Here is a 15,042-nt window from a genome sequence, read left to right on the forward strand (position 1 = left end):
CTGTGCGGTCGGTGGAGGGAGCGGAGCCTCTCCCACCGGCCCCAGCTGCCAGGGGCGACACGGGGAGCCGCTGGGGGCTGGCAAAGGCTCGGTGCCCCCAAGGAGCGATGCCCGGCTGGTGGTGCACACACCTAGCAGAGCTGGGCCCGGCAGGCGGGCGGTCCTGACGGGCGTCCCGTGGGGAGGTCTGGTTTAAGGCAGCACTGAGTAATCTCATTTTTCACACGTCTTCTGTAGTCACTACCAGCCCTGTCAGAGGAAAGGAGTTTGCTTCCTGTTATTTCCGTTGAAATAGTCGTCCTGGCCGTTAGCAGGCAGGCTTTGCAGGATGGCACTTTGCAGAGAGGCCGGCTCTGGCAGACTCTGCCCTGGGCTCCTGCTGCTGCTGCTGCTCTGGGGTAAGTGCTGGAGGCAGGCTGGGTTCGCTCCAGCTCCAGGAGTCTGGGGGTGGAGCTGGGGAGTTTGAAGCTTTGGGCCACTTGGCAAAGCAAGACCTGGCTCCAGCTTCCGCAAGCCAGACCCCTCTGGAGCTCCAGGGTACTCTGTGTGTGAGGGGGGCTCCAGAGGGGCTCATAGCTAGCAGTAACCCAGCCCCAAGGTCTAGCTCCGTAATGCACAAGAGGTCCCGGGAAAGGAACTGGCTATTGGGCTCAGAGTTACCCCTCTGCCCTGGACTGTGTGAAAGGGGGGCTTGAAGGGAGCTGTCCGCAGCCCTCACCTCAGGGATCTGAGTGGCATGGGTAATCCCTGTGTGGAGGATAAGGCTTTTGGGACCCTCCCTCCCCTGCTGGGAGCCTGGGCTCCTGGGCTCCATTCCCAGGTCTGGGCCCGGACCTTGCATCCTCGGGCAGGTCCCTGCCCTTTCTGTGGTTCAATATCGCTGTGCATGGGACGGAGGTTGGGGTCGCGGAGGGGCAGGGGGATTGGTAGCTGGGTTTTGTGCAACACTAGTATAATGCATGTGACTGTGCCCAGGACCCTGCTCCTGCCTGGAGGGGCAGGGACATGTCTCAAGGAGACGCGGCTCCCTGGGACCTGCTGGGGCGCCCCTCGCTATTCCGCGCCCATGGGTCTTGTCAGCACTGCCATTGGCACCTGGCGAGCGTTGCGTCGCCGCCAGACGGATCTCTTGGCTCAAGACCTTTGGTTCTTCCCTGCTAATTAGCGGCACAAACCTTCACGGACCTTAACGAAGCTCAGACTGGCAGAGAATTCCCAGTCAAAGCTGGAAAGGCCCCAGGACGGACGAGCCAAAGGGGCTGCGTGAAATGGCTGCCCGTGGCCTGGCCTGAGAGGTGCTGGACACGTCCGTTTGGGCCCCTGCCTCTCACGGGCTGGCTGCCTCGCCCCAGGAGCCCAGAGTTGTCGCTGGGTTGGATTTGCTCCTACACGGACATGCAGACGGGAGCAAGAAGAGCCGATTGCTGTGAGATCCTGCAAATGCAGGAACAGATGGAAAGACAGAAAGGGGACAGCCCCACGGACCAGCCCCCCACCCCACTGAGCCCTGGACTAGCCCCCAGCCCCACTGAGCCACAGAGCAGCCCCTAGCCCCGCTGAACCATGGACCAGCCCCCCAACCCCCCTGAACCCCAGACCAGCCCCACAGCCCAGCCTCCAGCCCTGCTGTGCCATGGCCAGCCTCATTGTGCCACAGAACAGCCCCCACAACCCCAGCAAATCCCAGACCAACCTCCAGCCCCACTGAGCCATCACCCAGCTCCACTGAGCCCCGGGCCAGTCCCCAGTCCTGCCATGCCACAGACCAGAGCCCCTCCTTTTGCTGTCTGTAAACCCCTGGCCAGACTCTCATCTTGCCCTGGGGACGAGCTGGGGTGACTCCAGGTTCTCTGTGGGGGTCACCACGTTCCCAGTCTGGCCCCAAGGGGTGTGGGTGTCATCAGCACCTGGTTTCACAGGCTCCCAGAGCCCCTCTGAGTCACGGTATTTATTGCCCTGCCCAAGGACATGGACCCAGCCCCACAGTCCCTGTCCCAGTCGAGAATGGGTGAGGGAGGGGGAGCAGTTGGGAAATTGAGGGGGGCCCAAGGAGGAGCCGAGCAGGTCGGCCTACAGAGTGAAGTCTCCTGTTCGGGGTCCCAGACCCTTAGCACCCTCAGTGAAGCCCCCTCCCGCAACGCCACAGGGACTCAGAGACCCCCAGCCACAGCCAGCCCTATGGAAGCCGGCTACCAAACTGGTCACTGGGGCCGTCTATAAATCGTCCAAGCTGGGGTGGGGGTGGAACTTCTGGGGCAGTGAGACGGGCTGCACCAGGCCCCGCCCCACTTCCCAACCCCGGACCAAGGGGGAGGCTCATCTGCCTAACGCCACGGCAGCTGGCCCCAGAGGAGGCACTGATGGGGCAATGCGTGGGGAGCTGGCAGCCCGGGCAGAGAGCAGAGGGGCAGGGCGGTCCCCGCCTGGGGAGCTGGGCTAACCCATGTGCAAAGAGGAGAGGCGCTGGCGGGAGGTGCCGTGTGGGGCTGGAGCTTCTCCGCCCTGCCGGTGGCTCCAGCCTGCACCCCCTTTGCTTCCCCTTTCTGCTCCCACGCCCACCCATGCTGCAGCTGCCTGCTTGGGCTGCGGGCGCGTGGCGGGTGCTCAGGGCAGCGCTCTGACAGGGCCTGGGGAGACCTCACGCTGTTCCTTCTGGCCCCGCCTGGCCACGAGTGAGACGCAGGCCCCGGGTGTGCTGGGCTGAGCGATGGAGACGCCGTGGGTGGGAGGGCTTGGAGCCAGGGGGTGACGGGCTCAGGCCTGCCTCTAGCCCACACGAACCATCCCAGCGCTGCCCCTTCTCGGGCGTCTCCTCTAGAATCAAAATCCCCCCCCTCGCGCCCCAGGGACCGGCCAAGGGATGTTACTGCCCCCCATGAGCCCCAGTTCGGGGCAGGGCACCGGGCCGGGCAGCAGCATACCCGCGGGCCGTGTCTCACTGACGTGTCCCCCTCCTCCAGCTGCTCTCGGGAGCGAGCTCCATCCCGCAGGCACCGCCATGTCGGGAGACAACGAGTCTCTGGCTGAGCTCCAGAACCAGACGGCGACCGAGCCTGAGCAGCCGGACAAGAGCCTGCTCCTCAACATGACTGCGGGTGAGTGCCCGGAGCGCCCGGCCGCGGGCAGGGCAGTGAGGACACAGCTTGCCGTGCCAGGACCAAGCCGGGACTCCAGGGATCCCGCCCCTGCCGCTGGCTAGCAAGTCTCCACCCGGCACCCGTCTCCCTTTGTCAACGAATGGGCAGCGCAGCCGGCCCATCGCCCTGGGCGTCTCCCGGCTCCGTCAGGGCTGGCAGGGGCTGGGGAGACCCGGGCACCACTGACCCGTGTCGTCTCCAGCGCTTGTGTGTCCTGCCCCACCCTGCAGGCCTGAGAGCTCCCAGGGAGGAGACTCTAGAAGGGCAGGGCCCTTCCTGAGGAAATTGGTGCCTTGTACGTGGCACCTGGAGACAGCAAGGATGGGCACAGTAACATGCCCTGAGAATGCCAGGTCCCCGGGGCTCACAGGCGCTGCTGATCCCCTCCAGCCCTTGTAGGCCCCCTCCCCAGCCTCAAGGCCTTTGGTTCTTCCCTGCTAATTAGCGGCACAAACCTTTACGGACCTTAACGAAGCTCAGACTGGCAGAGAATTCCCAGTGAAAGCTGGAAAGGCCCCAGGACGGACGAGCCAAAGGGGCTGCGTGAAACGGCTGCCCGTGGCCTGGCCTGAGAGGTGCTGGAGACATGTCCGTTAGGGCCTGTGAGGATGTGACTCAGCAGGGAGGGGGGAGTGTTGACCTGGGAATGTGCCCTGGGGATGGGAGACCTGAGAGCCTGTCACCTGAGCAGTTGTCACGGAGTGTGGGGGAGTCCAGGCCCTGCCCCCCTCTTCCAGGGATCCACTGAGACTCTCAGCCAGCCAGTAAAACAGAAGGTTTATTGCACCACAGGAACACAGTCCACAACAGAGCTTGTGGGTACAAGCAGGACCCCTCAGTCAAGTCCTTCTGGGGGAGCAGGGAGCTTAGACCCCAGCCCTGGGGTTCCCTGTGTTTCTCCACCCAGCCCCAAACTGAAACTAAACCCTCCCAGCAGGTTCCCTGCTGCAGTCTCTGTCCACATTCCCCGGCAGAGGTGTCACCTCCCCGTCCCCCTCCTGGCTCAGGTGACAGGCTCTCAGGTCTCCCCTCCCCAGGGCACATTCCCAGGTCAACACTCCCCCTTCCCTGCTGAGTCACATCCTCACAGGGCCCCTGCCTCTCACGGGCTGGCTGCCTCGCCCCAGGAGCCCAGAGCTGTCCCTGGGTTGGATTTGCTCCTACAGGGACATGCTGACGGGAGCAAGAAGAGCCGATTGCTGTGAGATCCTGCAAATCCAGGAACAGATGGAAAGACAGCAAGGGGCCAGCTCCCAGCCCCACTGAGCCCTGACTAGCCCCCAGCCCCACTGAGCCACAGAGCAGCCCCCAACCCCGCTGAACCATGGATCAGCCCCCAGCCCTGTTGAGCCCCAGACCAGCCCCACAGCCCAGCCCCCAGCCCTGCTGTGCCATGGACCAGCCCCACTGAGCCCTGGACCAGCCCCATTGTGCCACAGAACAGCCCGCCCCGCCCCAGCAAATCCCAGACCAACCTTCAGCCCCACTGAGCCATCGCCCATCCCCACTGAGCCCTGGACCAGTCCCCAGCCCTGCCATGCCACAAACCAGAGGCCCTCCTTTTGCTGTCTGTGAACCCCTGGTCAGACTCTCACCTTGCCCTGGGGACGAGCTGGGGTGACTCCAGGTTCTCTGTGGGGGTCACCACGTTCCCAGTCTGGCCCCAAGGGGTGTGGGTGTCATCAGCACCGGGTGCCACAGGCTCGCAGAGCCCCTCTGAGTCACGGTATTTATTGCCCTGCCCAAGGACATGGACCCAGCCCCACAGTCCCTGTCCCAGTCGAGAACGGCTGAGGGAGGGGGAGCAGTTGGGAAATTGAGGGGGGCCCAAGGAGGAGCCGAGCAGGTCGGCCTACAGAGTGAAGTCTCCTGTTCGGGGTCCCAGACCCTTAGCACCCTCAGTGAAGCCCCCTCCCGCAACGCCACAGGGACTCAGAGACCCCCAGCCACAGCCAGCCCTATGGAAGCCGGCTACCAAACTGGTCACTGGGGCCGTCTATAAATCGTCCAAGCTGGGGTGGGGGTGGAACTTCTGGGGCAGTGAGACGGGCTGCACCAGGCCCCGCCCCACTCCCCAACCCTGGACCAAGGGGGAGGCTCATCTGCCTAACGCCACGGCAGCTGGCCCCAGAGGAGGCACTGATGGGGCAATGCGTGGGGAGCTGGCAGCCCGGGCAGAGAGCAGAGGGGCAGGGCCACTGAGCCCTCTGCAGTGGGGCAGGGGGGTCCCCGCCTGGGGAGCTGGGCTAACCCATGTGCAAAGAGGAGAGGCACTGGCGGGAGGCGCCGTGTGGGGCTGGAGCTTCTCCGCCCTGCCGGTGGCTCCAGCCTGCACCCCCTTTGCTTCCCCTTTCTGCTCCCACACCCACCCCTGCTGCAGCTGCCTGCTTGGGCTGCGGGCGCGTGGCGGGTGCTCAGGGCAGCGCTCTGACAGGGCCTGGGGAGACCTCACGCTGTTCCTTCTGGCCCCGCCGCCCGGCCTGGCCACGAGTGAGACGCAGGCCCCAGGTGTGCTGGGCTGAGCGATGGAGACGCCGTGGGTGGGAGGGCTTGGAGCCAGGGGGTGACGGGCTCAGGCCTGCCTCTAGCCCACACGAACCACCCCAGCGCTGCCCCTTCTCGGGCGTCTCCTCTAGAATCAAAATCCCCCCCTCGCGCCCCAGGGACCGGCCAAGGGATGTCACTGCCCCACATGAGCCCCAGTTCGGGGCAGGGCACCGGGCCGGGCAGCAGCATACCCGCGGGCCGTGTCTCACTGACGTGTCCCCCTCCTCCAGCGGCTCTCGGGAGCGAGCTCCGTCCCGCAGGCACCGCCATGTCGGGAGACAACGAGTCTCTGGCTGAGCTCCAGAACCAGACGGCGACCGAGCCTGAGCAGCCGGACAAGAGCCTGCTCCTCAACATGACTGCGGGTGAGTGCCCGGAGCGCCCGGCCGCGGGCAGGGCAGTGAGGTCACAGCTTGCCGTGCCAGGACCAAGCCGGGACTCCAGGGATCCCGCCCCTGCCGCTGGCTAGCAAGTCTCCACCCGGCACCCGTCTCCCTTTGTCAACGAATGGGCAGCGCAGCCGGGCCATCGCCCCGGGCGTCTCCCAGGTCCGTCAGGGCTGGCAGGGGCTGGGGAGACCCGGGCACCACTGACCCGTGTCGTCTCCATGGCTTGTGTGTCCTGCCCCACCCTGCAGGCCTGAGAGCTCCCAGGGAGGAGACTCTAGAAGGGCAGGGCCCTTCCTGAGGAAATTGGTGCCTTGTACGTGGCACCTGGAGACAGCAAGGATGGGCACAGTAACATGCCCTGAGAATGCCAGGTCCCCGGGGCTCACAGGCGCTGCTGATCCCCTCCAGCCCTTGTAGGCCCCCTCCCCAGCCTCAAGGCCTTTGGTTCTTCCCTGCTAATTAGCGGCACAAACCTTTACGGACCTTAACGAAGCTCAGACTGGCAGAGAATTCCCAGTGAAAGCTGGAAAGGCCCCAGGACTGCATGAAACGGCTGCCCGTGGCCTGGCCTGAGAGGTGCTGGAGACATGTCCGTTAGGGCCTGTGAGGATGTGACGCAGCAGGGAGGGGGGAGTGTTGACCTGGGAATGTGCCCTGGGGAGGGGAGACCTGAGAGCCTGTCACCTGAGCAGTTGTCACGGAGTGTGGGGGAGTCCAGGCCCTGCCCCCCTCTTCCAGGGATCCACTGAGACTCTCAGCCAGCCAGTAAAACAGAAGGTTTATTGCACCACAGGAACACAGTCCAAAACAGAGCTTGTGGGTACCCCCAGGACCCCTCAGTCAAGTCCTTCTGGGGGAGCAGGGAGCTTAGACCCCAGCCCTGGGGTTCCCTGTGTTCCTCCACCCAGCCCCAAACTGAAACTAAACCCTCCCAGCAGGTTCCCTGCTGCAGCCTCTGTTCACATTCCTGGGCAGAGGTGTCACCTCCCCGTCCCCCTCCTGGCTCAGGTGACAGGCTCTCAGGTCTCCCCTCCCCAGGGCACATTCCCAGGTCAACGCTCCCCCCTCCCTGCTGAGTCACATCCTCACAGGGCCCCTGCCTCTCACGGGCTGGCTGCCTCGCCCCAGGAGCCCAGAGCTGTCCCTGGGTTGGATTTGCTCCTACAGGGACATGCTGACGGGAGCAAGAAGAGCCGATTGCTGTGAGATCCTGCAAATCCAGGAACAGATGGAAAGACAGCAAGGGGCCAGCTCCCAGCCCCACTGAGCCCTGACTAGCCCCCAGCCCCACTGAGCCACAGAGCAGCCCCCAACCCCGCTGAACCATGGATCAGCCCCCAGCCCTGTTGAGCCCCAGACCAGCCCCACAGCCCAGCCCCCAGCCCTGCTGTGCCATGGACCAGCCTCACTGAGCCCTGGACCAGCCCCATTGTGCCACAGAACAGCCCGCCCCGCCCCAGCAAATCCCAGACCAACCTTCAGCCCCACTGAGCCATCGCCCAGCCCCACTGAGCCCTGGACCAGTCCCCAGTCCTGCCATGCCACAGACCAGAGCCCCTCCTTTTGCTGTCTGTGAACCCCTGGTCAGACTCTCACCTTGCCCTGGGGACGAGCTGGGGTGACTCCAGGTTCTCTGTGGGGGTCACCACGTTCCCAGTCTGGCCCCAAGGGGTGTGGGTGTCATCAGCACCTGGTTTCACAGGCTCGCAGAGCCCCTCTGAGTCACGGTATTTATTGCCCTGCCCAAGGACATGGACCCAGCCCCACAGTCCCTGTCCCAGTCGAGAACGGCTGAGGGAGGGGGAGCAGTTGGGAGATTGAGGGGGGCCCAAGGAGGAGCCGAGCAGGTCGGCCTACAGAGTGAAGTCTCCTGTTCGGGGTCCCAGACCCTTAGCACCCTCAGTGAAGCCCCCTCCCGCAACGCCACAGGGACTCAGAGACCCCCAGCCACAGCCAGCCCTATGGAAGCCGGCTACCAAACTGGTCACTGGGGCCGTCTATAAATCGTCCAAGCTGGGGTGGGGGTGGAACTTCTGGGGCAGTGAGACGGGCTGCACCAGGCCCCGCCCCACTCCCCAACCCCGGACCAAGGGGGAGGCTCATCTGCCTAACGCCACGGCAGCTGGCCCCAGAGGAGGCACTGATGGGGCAATGCGTGGGGAGCTGGCAGCCCAGGCAGAGAGCAGAGGGGCAGGGCCACTGAGCCCTCTGCAGTGGGGCAGGGGGGTCCCCGCCTGGGGAGCTGGGCTAACCCATGTGCAAAGAGGAGAGGCGCTGGCGGGAGGCGCCGTGTGGGGCTGGAGCTTCTCCGCCCTGCCGGTGGCTCCAGCCTGCACCCCCTTTGCTTCCCCTTTCTGCTCCCACACCCACCCCTGCTGCAGCTGCCTGCTTGGGCTGCGGGCGCGTGGCGGGTGCTCAGGGCAGCGCTCTGACAGGGCCTGGGGAGACCTCACGCTGTTCCTTCTGGCCCCGCCGCCCGGCCTGGCCACGAGTGAGACGCAGGCCCCAGGTGTGCTGGGCTGAGCGATGGAGACGCCGTGGGTGGGAGGGCTTGGAGCCAGGGGGTGACGGGCTCAGGCCTGCCTCTAGCCCACACGAACCACCCCAGCGCTGCCCCTTCTCGGGCGTCTCCTCTAGAATCAAAATCCCCCCCTCACGCCCCAGGGACCGGCCAAGGGATGTCACTGCCCCCCATGAGCCCCAGTTCGGGGCAGGGCACCGGGCCGGGCAGCAGCATACCCGCGGGCCATGTCTCACTGACGTGTCCCCCTCCTCCAGCTGCTCTCGGGAGCGAGCTCCATCCCGCAGGCACCGCCATGTCGGGAGACAACGAGTCTCTGGCTGAGCTCCAGAACCAGATGGCGACCGAGCCTGAGCAGCCGGACAAGAGCCTGCTCCTCAACATGACTGCGGGTGAGTGCCCGGAGCGCCCGGCCGCGGGCAGGGCAGTGAGGACAGAGCTTGCCGTGCCAGGACCAAGCCGGGACTCCAGGGATCCCACCCCTGCCGCTGGCTAGCAAGTCTCCACCCGGCACCCGTCTCCCTTTGTCAACGAATGGGCAGCGCAGCCGGCCCATCGCCCTGGGCGTCTCCCGGCTCCGTCAGGGCTGGCAGGGGCTGGGGAGACCCGGGCACCACTGACCCGTGTCGTCTCCAGCGCTTGTGTGTCCTGCCCCACCCTGCAGGCCTGAGAGCTCCCAGGGAGGAGACTCTAGAAGGGCAGGGCCCTTCCTGAGGAAATTGGTGCCTTGTACGTGGCACCTGGAGACAGCAAGGATGGGCACAGTAACATGCCCTGAGAATGCCAGGTCCCCGGGGCTCACAGGTGCTGCTGAACCCCTCCAGCCCTTGCAGGCCCCCTCCCCAGCCCACCGCCTGGTGCCATCCTGCCAGTCTCTCAGGCTGGGGCTTTGCCACTGGGCAAGGGCCATACTGCAGTCGCCCTGCACCGTGGCCCACCCTCAGCCCTGACTGCATAGAGAGCCTCAAGCTGCCTGCAGTGACTCAGGACTGCGAGCACTAGCCTTGGGGCAGCCTGTTCGGAAGTGGGGCACCAGCCCCGGAGTGGTTGAGCTCCATGCTTCGATCTCCCCAGCCTGCTATCCGGTGTGCATTTCTCCAGCACCATCGCAGCCTTAACGGGGAGTCACAGTCCCTGGGATACCCTTTGTCTGGCCACCCAGGGGAGCCTGGCTGTATGAGAGATGATCCCTTGCACCAAGAATCACAGGAATATTCAGGTTTCAGAGTAGCAGCCGTGTTAGTCTGTATCTGCAAAAATAAAAGGAGAACCTGTGGCACCTTAGAGACTAACCAATTTATTTGAGTATGAGCTTTCGTGAGCTACAGCTCACTTCATCGGATGCATGCCGTGGAAAATGTTCTCTGTGAATATAAAATCTCCCCACTGTATTTTCCACGGCATGCATCCGAGGAAGTGAGCTGTAGCTCACAAAAGCTTATGCTCAAATAAACTTGTTAGTCTCTAAGGTGCCACAAGCAACATTCAGGTCACTTACCACCTCAGATCTCACACCAAGGACGACGCTTGTAGCCAATCCGATAAGAAACTACATAAAGTAGTTCTTATAACTAGGAGAAAGGAAACGAGAGTTATTCACGAGGCTAAAGCAGGTAAACACACATGCACAAGCTTATGTTTCAAAAAGTAATAGAAGCTTCTATAATAAGCAAACTCTGTATGTCCTTTAGGACTAATCCAGGCTAAACAGCTGGGGAAGCCTGTGGTTCTGCCTAGAAAACTTGCCCCCAGAGTCCAAGCAGCATGGAAATCCAGTTCCTTCTTGTAAGGGTCTTTTATTCCCCTCTTCCCCGGTGCTCTGAGCTGCAAACTCAGCTGATGGGAGGAATCCACTTGTACAATTCATCTCCATGGCGGGGCAAGAGCAGAGTCACAAAGTCATCTGTCCTCCTCAACATCCCACAATAGTGTGTCTGGTGTCACTGGGCAGAATGTAACACCCATGCTACACATCAGCACTCTGCACTAGTGAAAGTCTCTCTCCTGACTGGGCATTTACACAGTCAGAGTGGCTCTCCATACAGCCACTCAGCTATTCCCTTACAGACGTATGTGAGATCAGTGCCAGCAGCTGCTCACGAGCATCCAATAAACACAAAACCCATTCTTATAGCTCTGCTACCTACTTTAACACCACGAACACACAGGGGAGCCAGCCTGAGCCCTGCTGTGTATTTGTCAGTGGACAGTTGAGACATGGGAACTTGGCATGAGCTGGCACCTGGCCTGCCAGCGTCACAGAGGGGCCCCTAGAGCCACCCCTGCTGGGAGTTGGTGTGCAAGCAATGGGGAGGGATAGCTGGGAAGGGGACTCCAGGCTTGGGCTGGGGGGAAGCTGCTTGAATCAGTCAGAGACCAGCCTTGCCAGCTTTGTCCTTGTTGCTGCCTGTCCCAAGGGGTGGACCTGTACCCAGCGGGTAGCACTTGGCTCCCAGGCCTGAGCAAGCTGCCAAGAGCTCTGGTTTTCTTCTTTCCAGATGAAAAGTACAATCTGATAGCCTACATGTGCTGGGACAATTTCAGTCACTGGATGATGAACATAACCAGGGCGCAGCTGTGCGAATGGAGAGTCATCAGCAGGTACTGCAGGGGCTGGGGGATTGATCAGCCCCAGGCATGAAGCCACACTGTGGAGTTTGTTCATTGGCTCCCGGCAGAGCCCTTTCCACCATGCACCAGCCTGTGAGCTGCAGAGAGCGACGACCAGCCCAGCAGAGGCGCGGGGGGCAAAGCACACAGGGCTCTCAGACCCAGGAGGCTGGGAACCCAGCAGAGGGCAGTTGCCTCTGGGTGATGCGATGGGGGGTGGCAGGTGTCACGGAGTCCCCGGGCCATGCTCTGGAACTGCTCCCCATGAAGCCACAGGACACACAGCTCACACAGCTTCCACCTTCCTGCGTCTGACCTCGGAGCATTCAGCATCCTCTGCCCCTCCGTGCGCTTCCCACAGTGAGTCCGCTCAAGCGGGGTCCTGGGGCAGCCAGAGGGTCCTGCCCCCCAACTCCGCAGTCAGATGTGGCTCTCAGCCAGCCAGTAAAACAGAAGGTTTATTAGACGATGGGAACATGGTCTAAAACAGACCTTGCAGGTGCGGAGAAGGGGACCCCTCAGCTGGGTCCACTTTGGGGGACAGTGAGCTAGACAACCATGTCTGCCCTTCACTCCATGTCCCAGCCAGCCCCAAATTGAAACTCCCTCCAGCCCCACCTCCTCTGGGCTTTGTTGCTTTCCCGGGCCAGGAGGTCACCTGATTCCTTTGTTCTCCAACCCTTTAGCTCTCACCCTGCAGGGGGGAAGGGCCCAGGCCATCAGGTGCCAGGAAACAGGGTGTTGGCCATTCTCTGTGTCCAGACCACTGCACACACCTGCCCTCTAGGGATCTGCAATGATCATACACCCTTACCCCATCACCTAGAGACTTAAGAACTGCATAGGGGAAACTGAGGCACCCCCACACTATTCAGAAGAAACATTAAGAACAGTCCCACATCGTCACAGCAGGGGTGTGCATCCTACTGGCTGTACCGGGGCCCCACTGAGCCTGACACCCATCTGGGGCTGGGCGGAGCACGGGGATTGTTTTCTGCAGGGAACACTGAATGAAAGGAAAAGGCTTGTTTTGTTCCCAATTTCCGATGCACCGACTCTAACCGAGCGGAACTGTTAGTCTCCAGCCGTATAGCCACCGGGACGTGCCAAAGGGGCATGAGGTGTTTGGGGAACAGGCCCGGCTGGTTTGAATAGCCCAAAATCCCCAGCAGCTCCAGCCGAGCAGCCTGAGGGTCCAAGGTGCTGGAGCCTCTTTCCCCAGGCTGGGGCCAGCTGCCCTGCCTCCTGCCTGGCACCTGTGACCCGCTGGCCGCTTGTACCTGTGAGTTCGCCTAGCCGGGTGTGTTCATGGACACTGATTTCCAGAGCCGTGTGGAGCACCTTGCTCCACAGAGTAGGGGTGAGGAAGGCGGGTGGGATGGGGACCAGGAGGGTTGGGATGGGGATGGAGAGGGTCAGGATGGGAGCGGGGTGGGGAGGGGAGGTTGGGATGGCAAGAAGGGGGACTCCACCTGGCAGGCAAAGCTGAAACACGGGGTGGGTATCCTTGTAGCGAGTTCCCAAGGCGGGCAGAGCTTCTGCTGAGCCTGCCTCCCAACAGGGCCAGCCACAGTGGAGCCCCGAGCAGTCAGTTCTGAGCTGCTCCCCAGGGGCCTGCTGGCCCCCGGCCCGGCCTGCTGAGGAACCCAGCCAACCTGCTACTTCGCTCCGGCCTGGCCTGGTGTCTGCGGGGCCTGTGGGGAGCTGGGCATGGCTGAAGAATGCAGCACTTGCATGTTGCCTGCCTCCTGCTGCCCCCCAGCTCCTCTCCAGCCCCCCGGCACGCTGCCATGGCACAGCCTGAAGGTGCGTGCCTGGCTTTGTGCATCCCCTGTGGCTTGTGAGCAGGGCTGGGGTGGGGTTCTAGTGGGCAAGGAACCACACCGGGACTCAGGGGTCCTGGGTTAACTCCCAGCTCCGCTGCATGACCTTGGGCAAGGCACAGCCCTTCACGTGCCTCCGTTTCCCCATCTGTAAAAGGGGGCTAATGAGGCTGCCTCCTTTAGGCAGCTCAGTGGGCGAGAGGAGACAGGCTCTAGTATTATTAGGCACCCACCCTGCCCAGCCAGCCCCCCGCAGTACGACCCAACAGGCCAGTCAGGGAGCCTCACACATGAGAATGGATGGGCCCAGGTCCCTGCTGCCTGGACCTGGGTTCCCCATTTCCACCCACGCAGAGCACCGGCAAAGAGCCGCCAGAGCACGCAGCAGCGTCCCGCCCATGTTGCCGGGTGCCCACGGCTGTGTGAGGTGAAGGGTAGCGGGCAGTTGGGAATGAGGCAGTTGTAAGCTGGGGGCAGGACTCCTCCAGGGGGAGGTCCCTTTATCCCGCTCCGGAAGGGCAAAGCAGCCAGCATGGCGGAAAGGGACCGTCCTGGCACGGTGAGCCGACCCGGCTCCTCAGCTGCGGTTCTTGCTGGTCCACAGCCAGTTTGCGGCACCAGATAACGCCTCGGTCCCGAAGGAAACTCCCCAGCTTGTCCCCTCTCCCCCCGCAGGCCATACAGCGACCTCCGCCACTGCCTGGAGACCTTCGCAGAAAAACAGAATTACGGCTACCCCAACAGCATCGCGGAGGAATGCATCGTCCAGAGCCACCGCACCTACTTCCTGAACTGCACCCAGGAGCACCCCGTGTTCCTCGACCCCCCGGAGGATGTGCTGCTGGCCCTCATCCTCGCCCCCATCTGCCTCATCCCTTTCCTGGTCACGCTGGTGGTGTGGAGGAGCAAGGACGGCAAGATGCAGTCCTGAGCACCACAGGGCTCGGAGGGTGCTGGAGGCATCCCCAGTGTGTTAGAGAACCAGACCGGGCTCGAACTTCTGACCCAACCTGACCTTGTCCCCCGGGAGCCCGCGCCAGGCCTTTGCCTGCTGGCTGAGCTCCAGCGCCGGAGAGTTGGGAGACCCGAGTGCTCCACCCCTACCCCTGCAGCACTCGCTTCCGGCTGCCACCGGAACCACTGCCCTGCTCCCGCCGCTTCCAACCTGGCCACAAGCAGGAGCTGGCAGAGGCCCCGTCTTACAGGCCCGACTGCCAGGCCAGGCCCAACAGTTCGGAGACATTCGGAGAGCCAGCCCAGAGCGGCCCCCTCCGAGCGCCTGGAGCATCCTCTATCTCTGGCTGAACACCCAGGGTTTGTACCACGCTGGGCCTGCTCAAATGCGGTTACAGCTCTGGGCTTCCAATCCCAGGCCTGCTAGACATCGCCGACGCCGGCGGGGCAGGAGGGGAGAGCCCCGTGGGCGACTCTGCTCTGGATCTCACGCCTGCGTAGCCCCCTGCTGGGGTCCCACTCGCAGCTCCCCACAGCTTAACAAGTGCAAACCCCTTCCAGGACAAGGGCTCTGCTGAGTCCCAGCTGCCCCAGTGCCCTGGGGAGGACGCCCTCCTGTTGGTCCCTGATCTGCACTGAGCAGCTGGCGAGGGAAGCCCCGGGTGGACTGATTTACAGAGTGGCTGCAGTTCCATGCGAAGAGGGGTCAGATGTACCCGGACGCGCCCACATTCTCTGGAGAAACCCCCTCTCCTCACACGGCCGCTTTGCCTTCTAGGCCCCGCCAGCAAGAAAAGGTTGCTGTGCTCGGGCTGGCGTCATGGGTGCATGAAGGGGGCCCCTCGCCTTGCATTGCTGAGAAAGCCTTGTGTTTCGGGACAGGATGTCGTGCCAGAGCAGCGGGTTTCCCCACCCTGTTTATGGGGCTCTGATGCCTGGGGCAGGCTCCCTCGCCATGTGACACCGGAGGCTGCGTGCCTCTTTTACGGGCTTTTTCTGATCCCCTTTGCAAACAGGCTCCCTGGTTAACCAGCTGGAGATTAAAGATCTTCCCTTCCTGA

The 15,042-nt window shown here is 62.9% G+C and overlaps 1 protein-coding gene across 4 annotated transcripts; it reads left to right on the forward strand.

Moving 5' to 3' along the window:
• Positions 1 to 15,042, forward strand: RAMP2 (receptor activity modifying protein 2). 4 transcript variants are annotated; one of them, XM_073325560.1, is made up of 6 exons: positions 1 to 398; positions 2,961 to 3,095; positions 5,915 to 6,049; positions 8,852 to 8,986; positions 11,093 to 11,195; positions 13,703 to 15,042. In XM_073325560.1, the coding sequence occupies exons 1-6, from the start codon at positions 329 to 331 to the stop codon at positions 13,956 to 13,958; spliced, it is 834 nt and encodes a 277-aa protein (XP_073181661.1). In that variant the 5' UTR covers positions 1 to 328; the 3' UTR covers positions 13,959 to 15,042. The 4 variants fall into 4 exon arrangements, with proteins under 4 accessions (XP_073181661.1, XP_073181660.1, XP_073181662.1 ...); XM_073325559.1 differs by having other exon boundaries at positions 313 to 398; positions 1,166 to 3,095; XM_073325558.1 differs by lacking the exon at positions 1 to 398 and having other exon boundaries at positions 411 to 3,095.

The sequence above is a fragment of the Lepidochelys kempii genome, chromosome 27, assembly GCF_965140265.1.
Source record: "Lepidochelys kempii isolate rLepKem1 chromosome 27, rLepKem1.hap2, whole genome shotgun sequence".
Taxonomy (NCBI): domain Eukaryota; kingdom Metazoa; phylum Chordata; order Testudines; family Cheloniidae; genus Lepidochelys; species Lepidochelys kempii.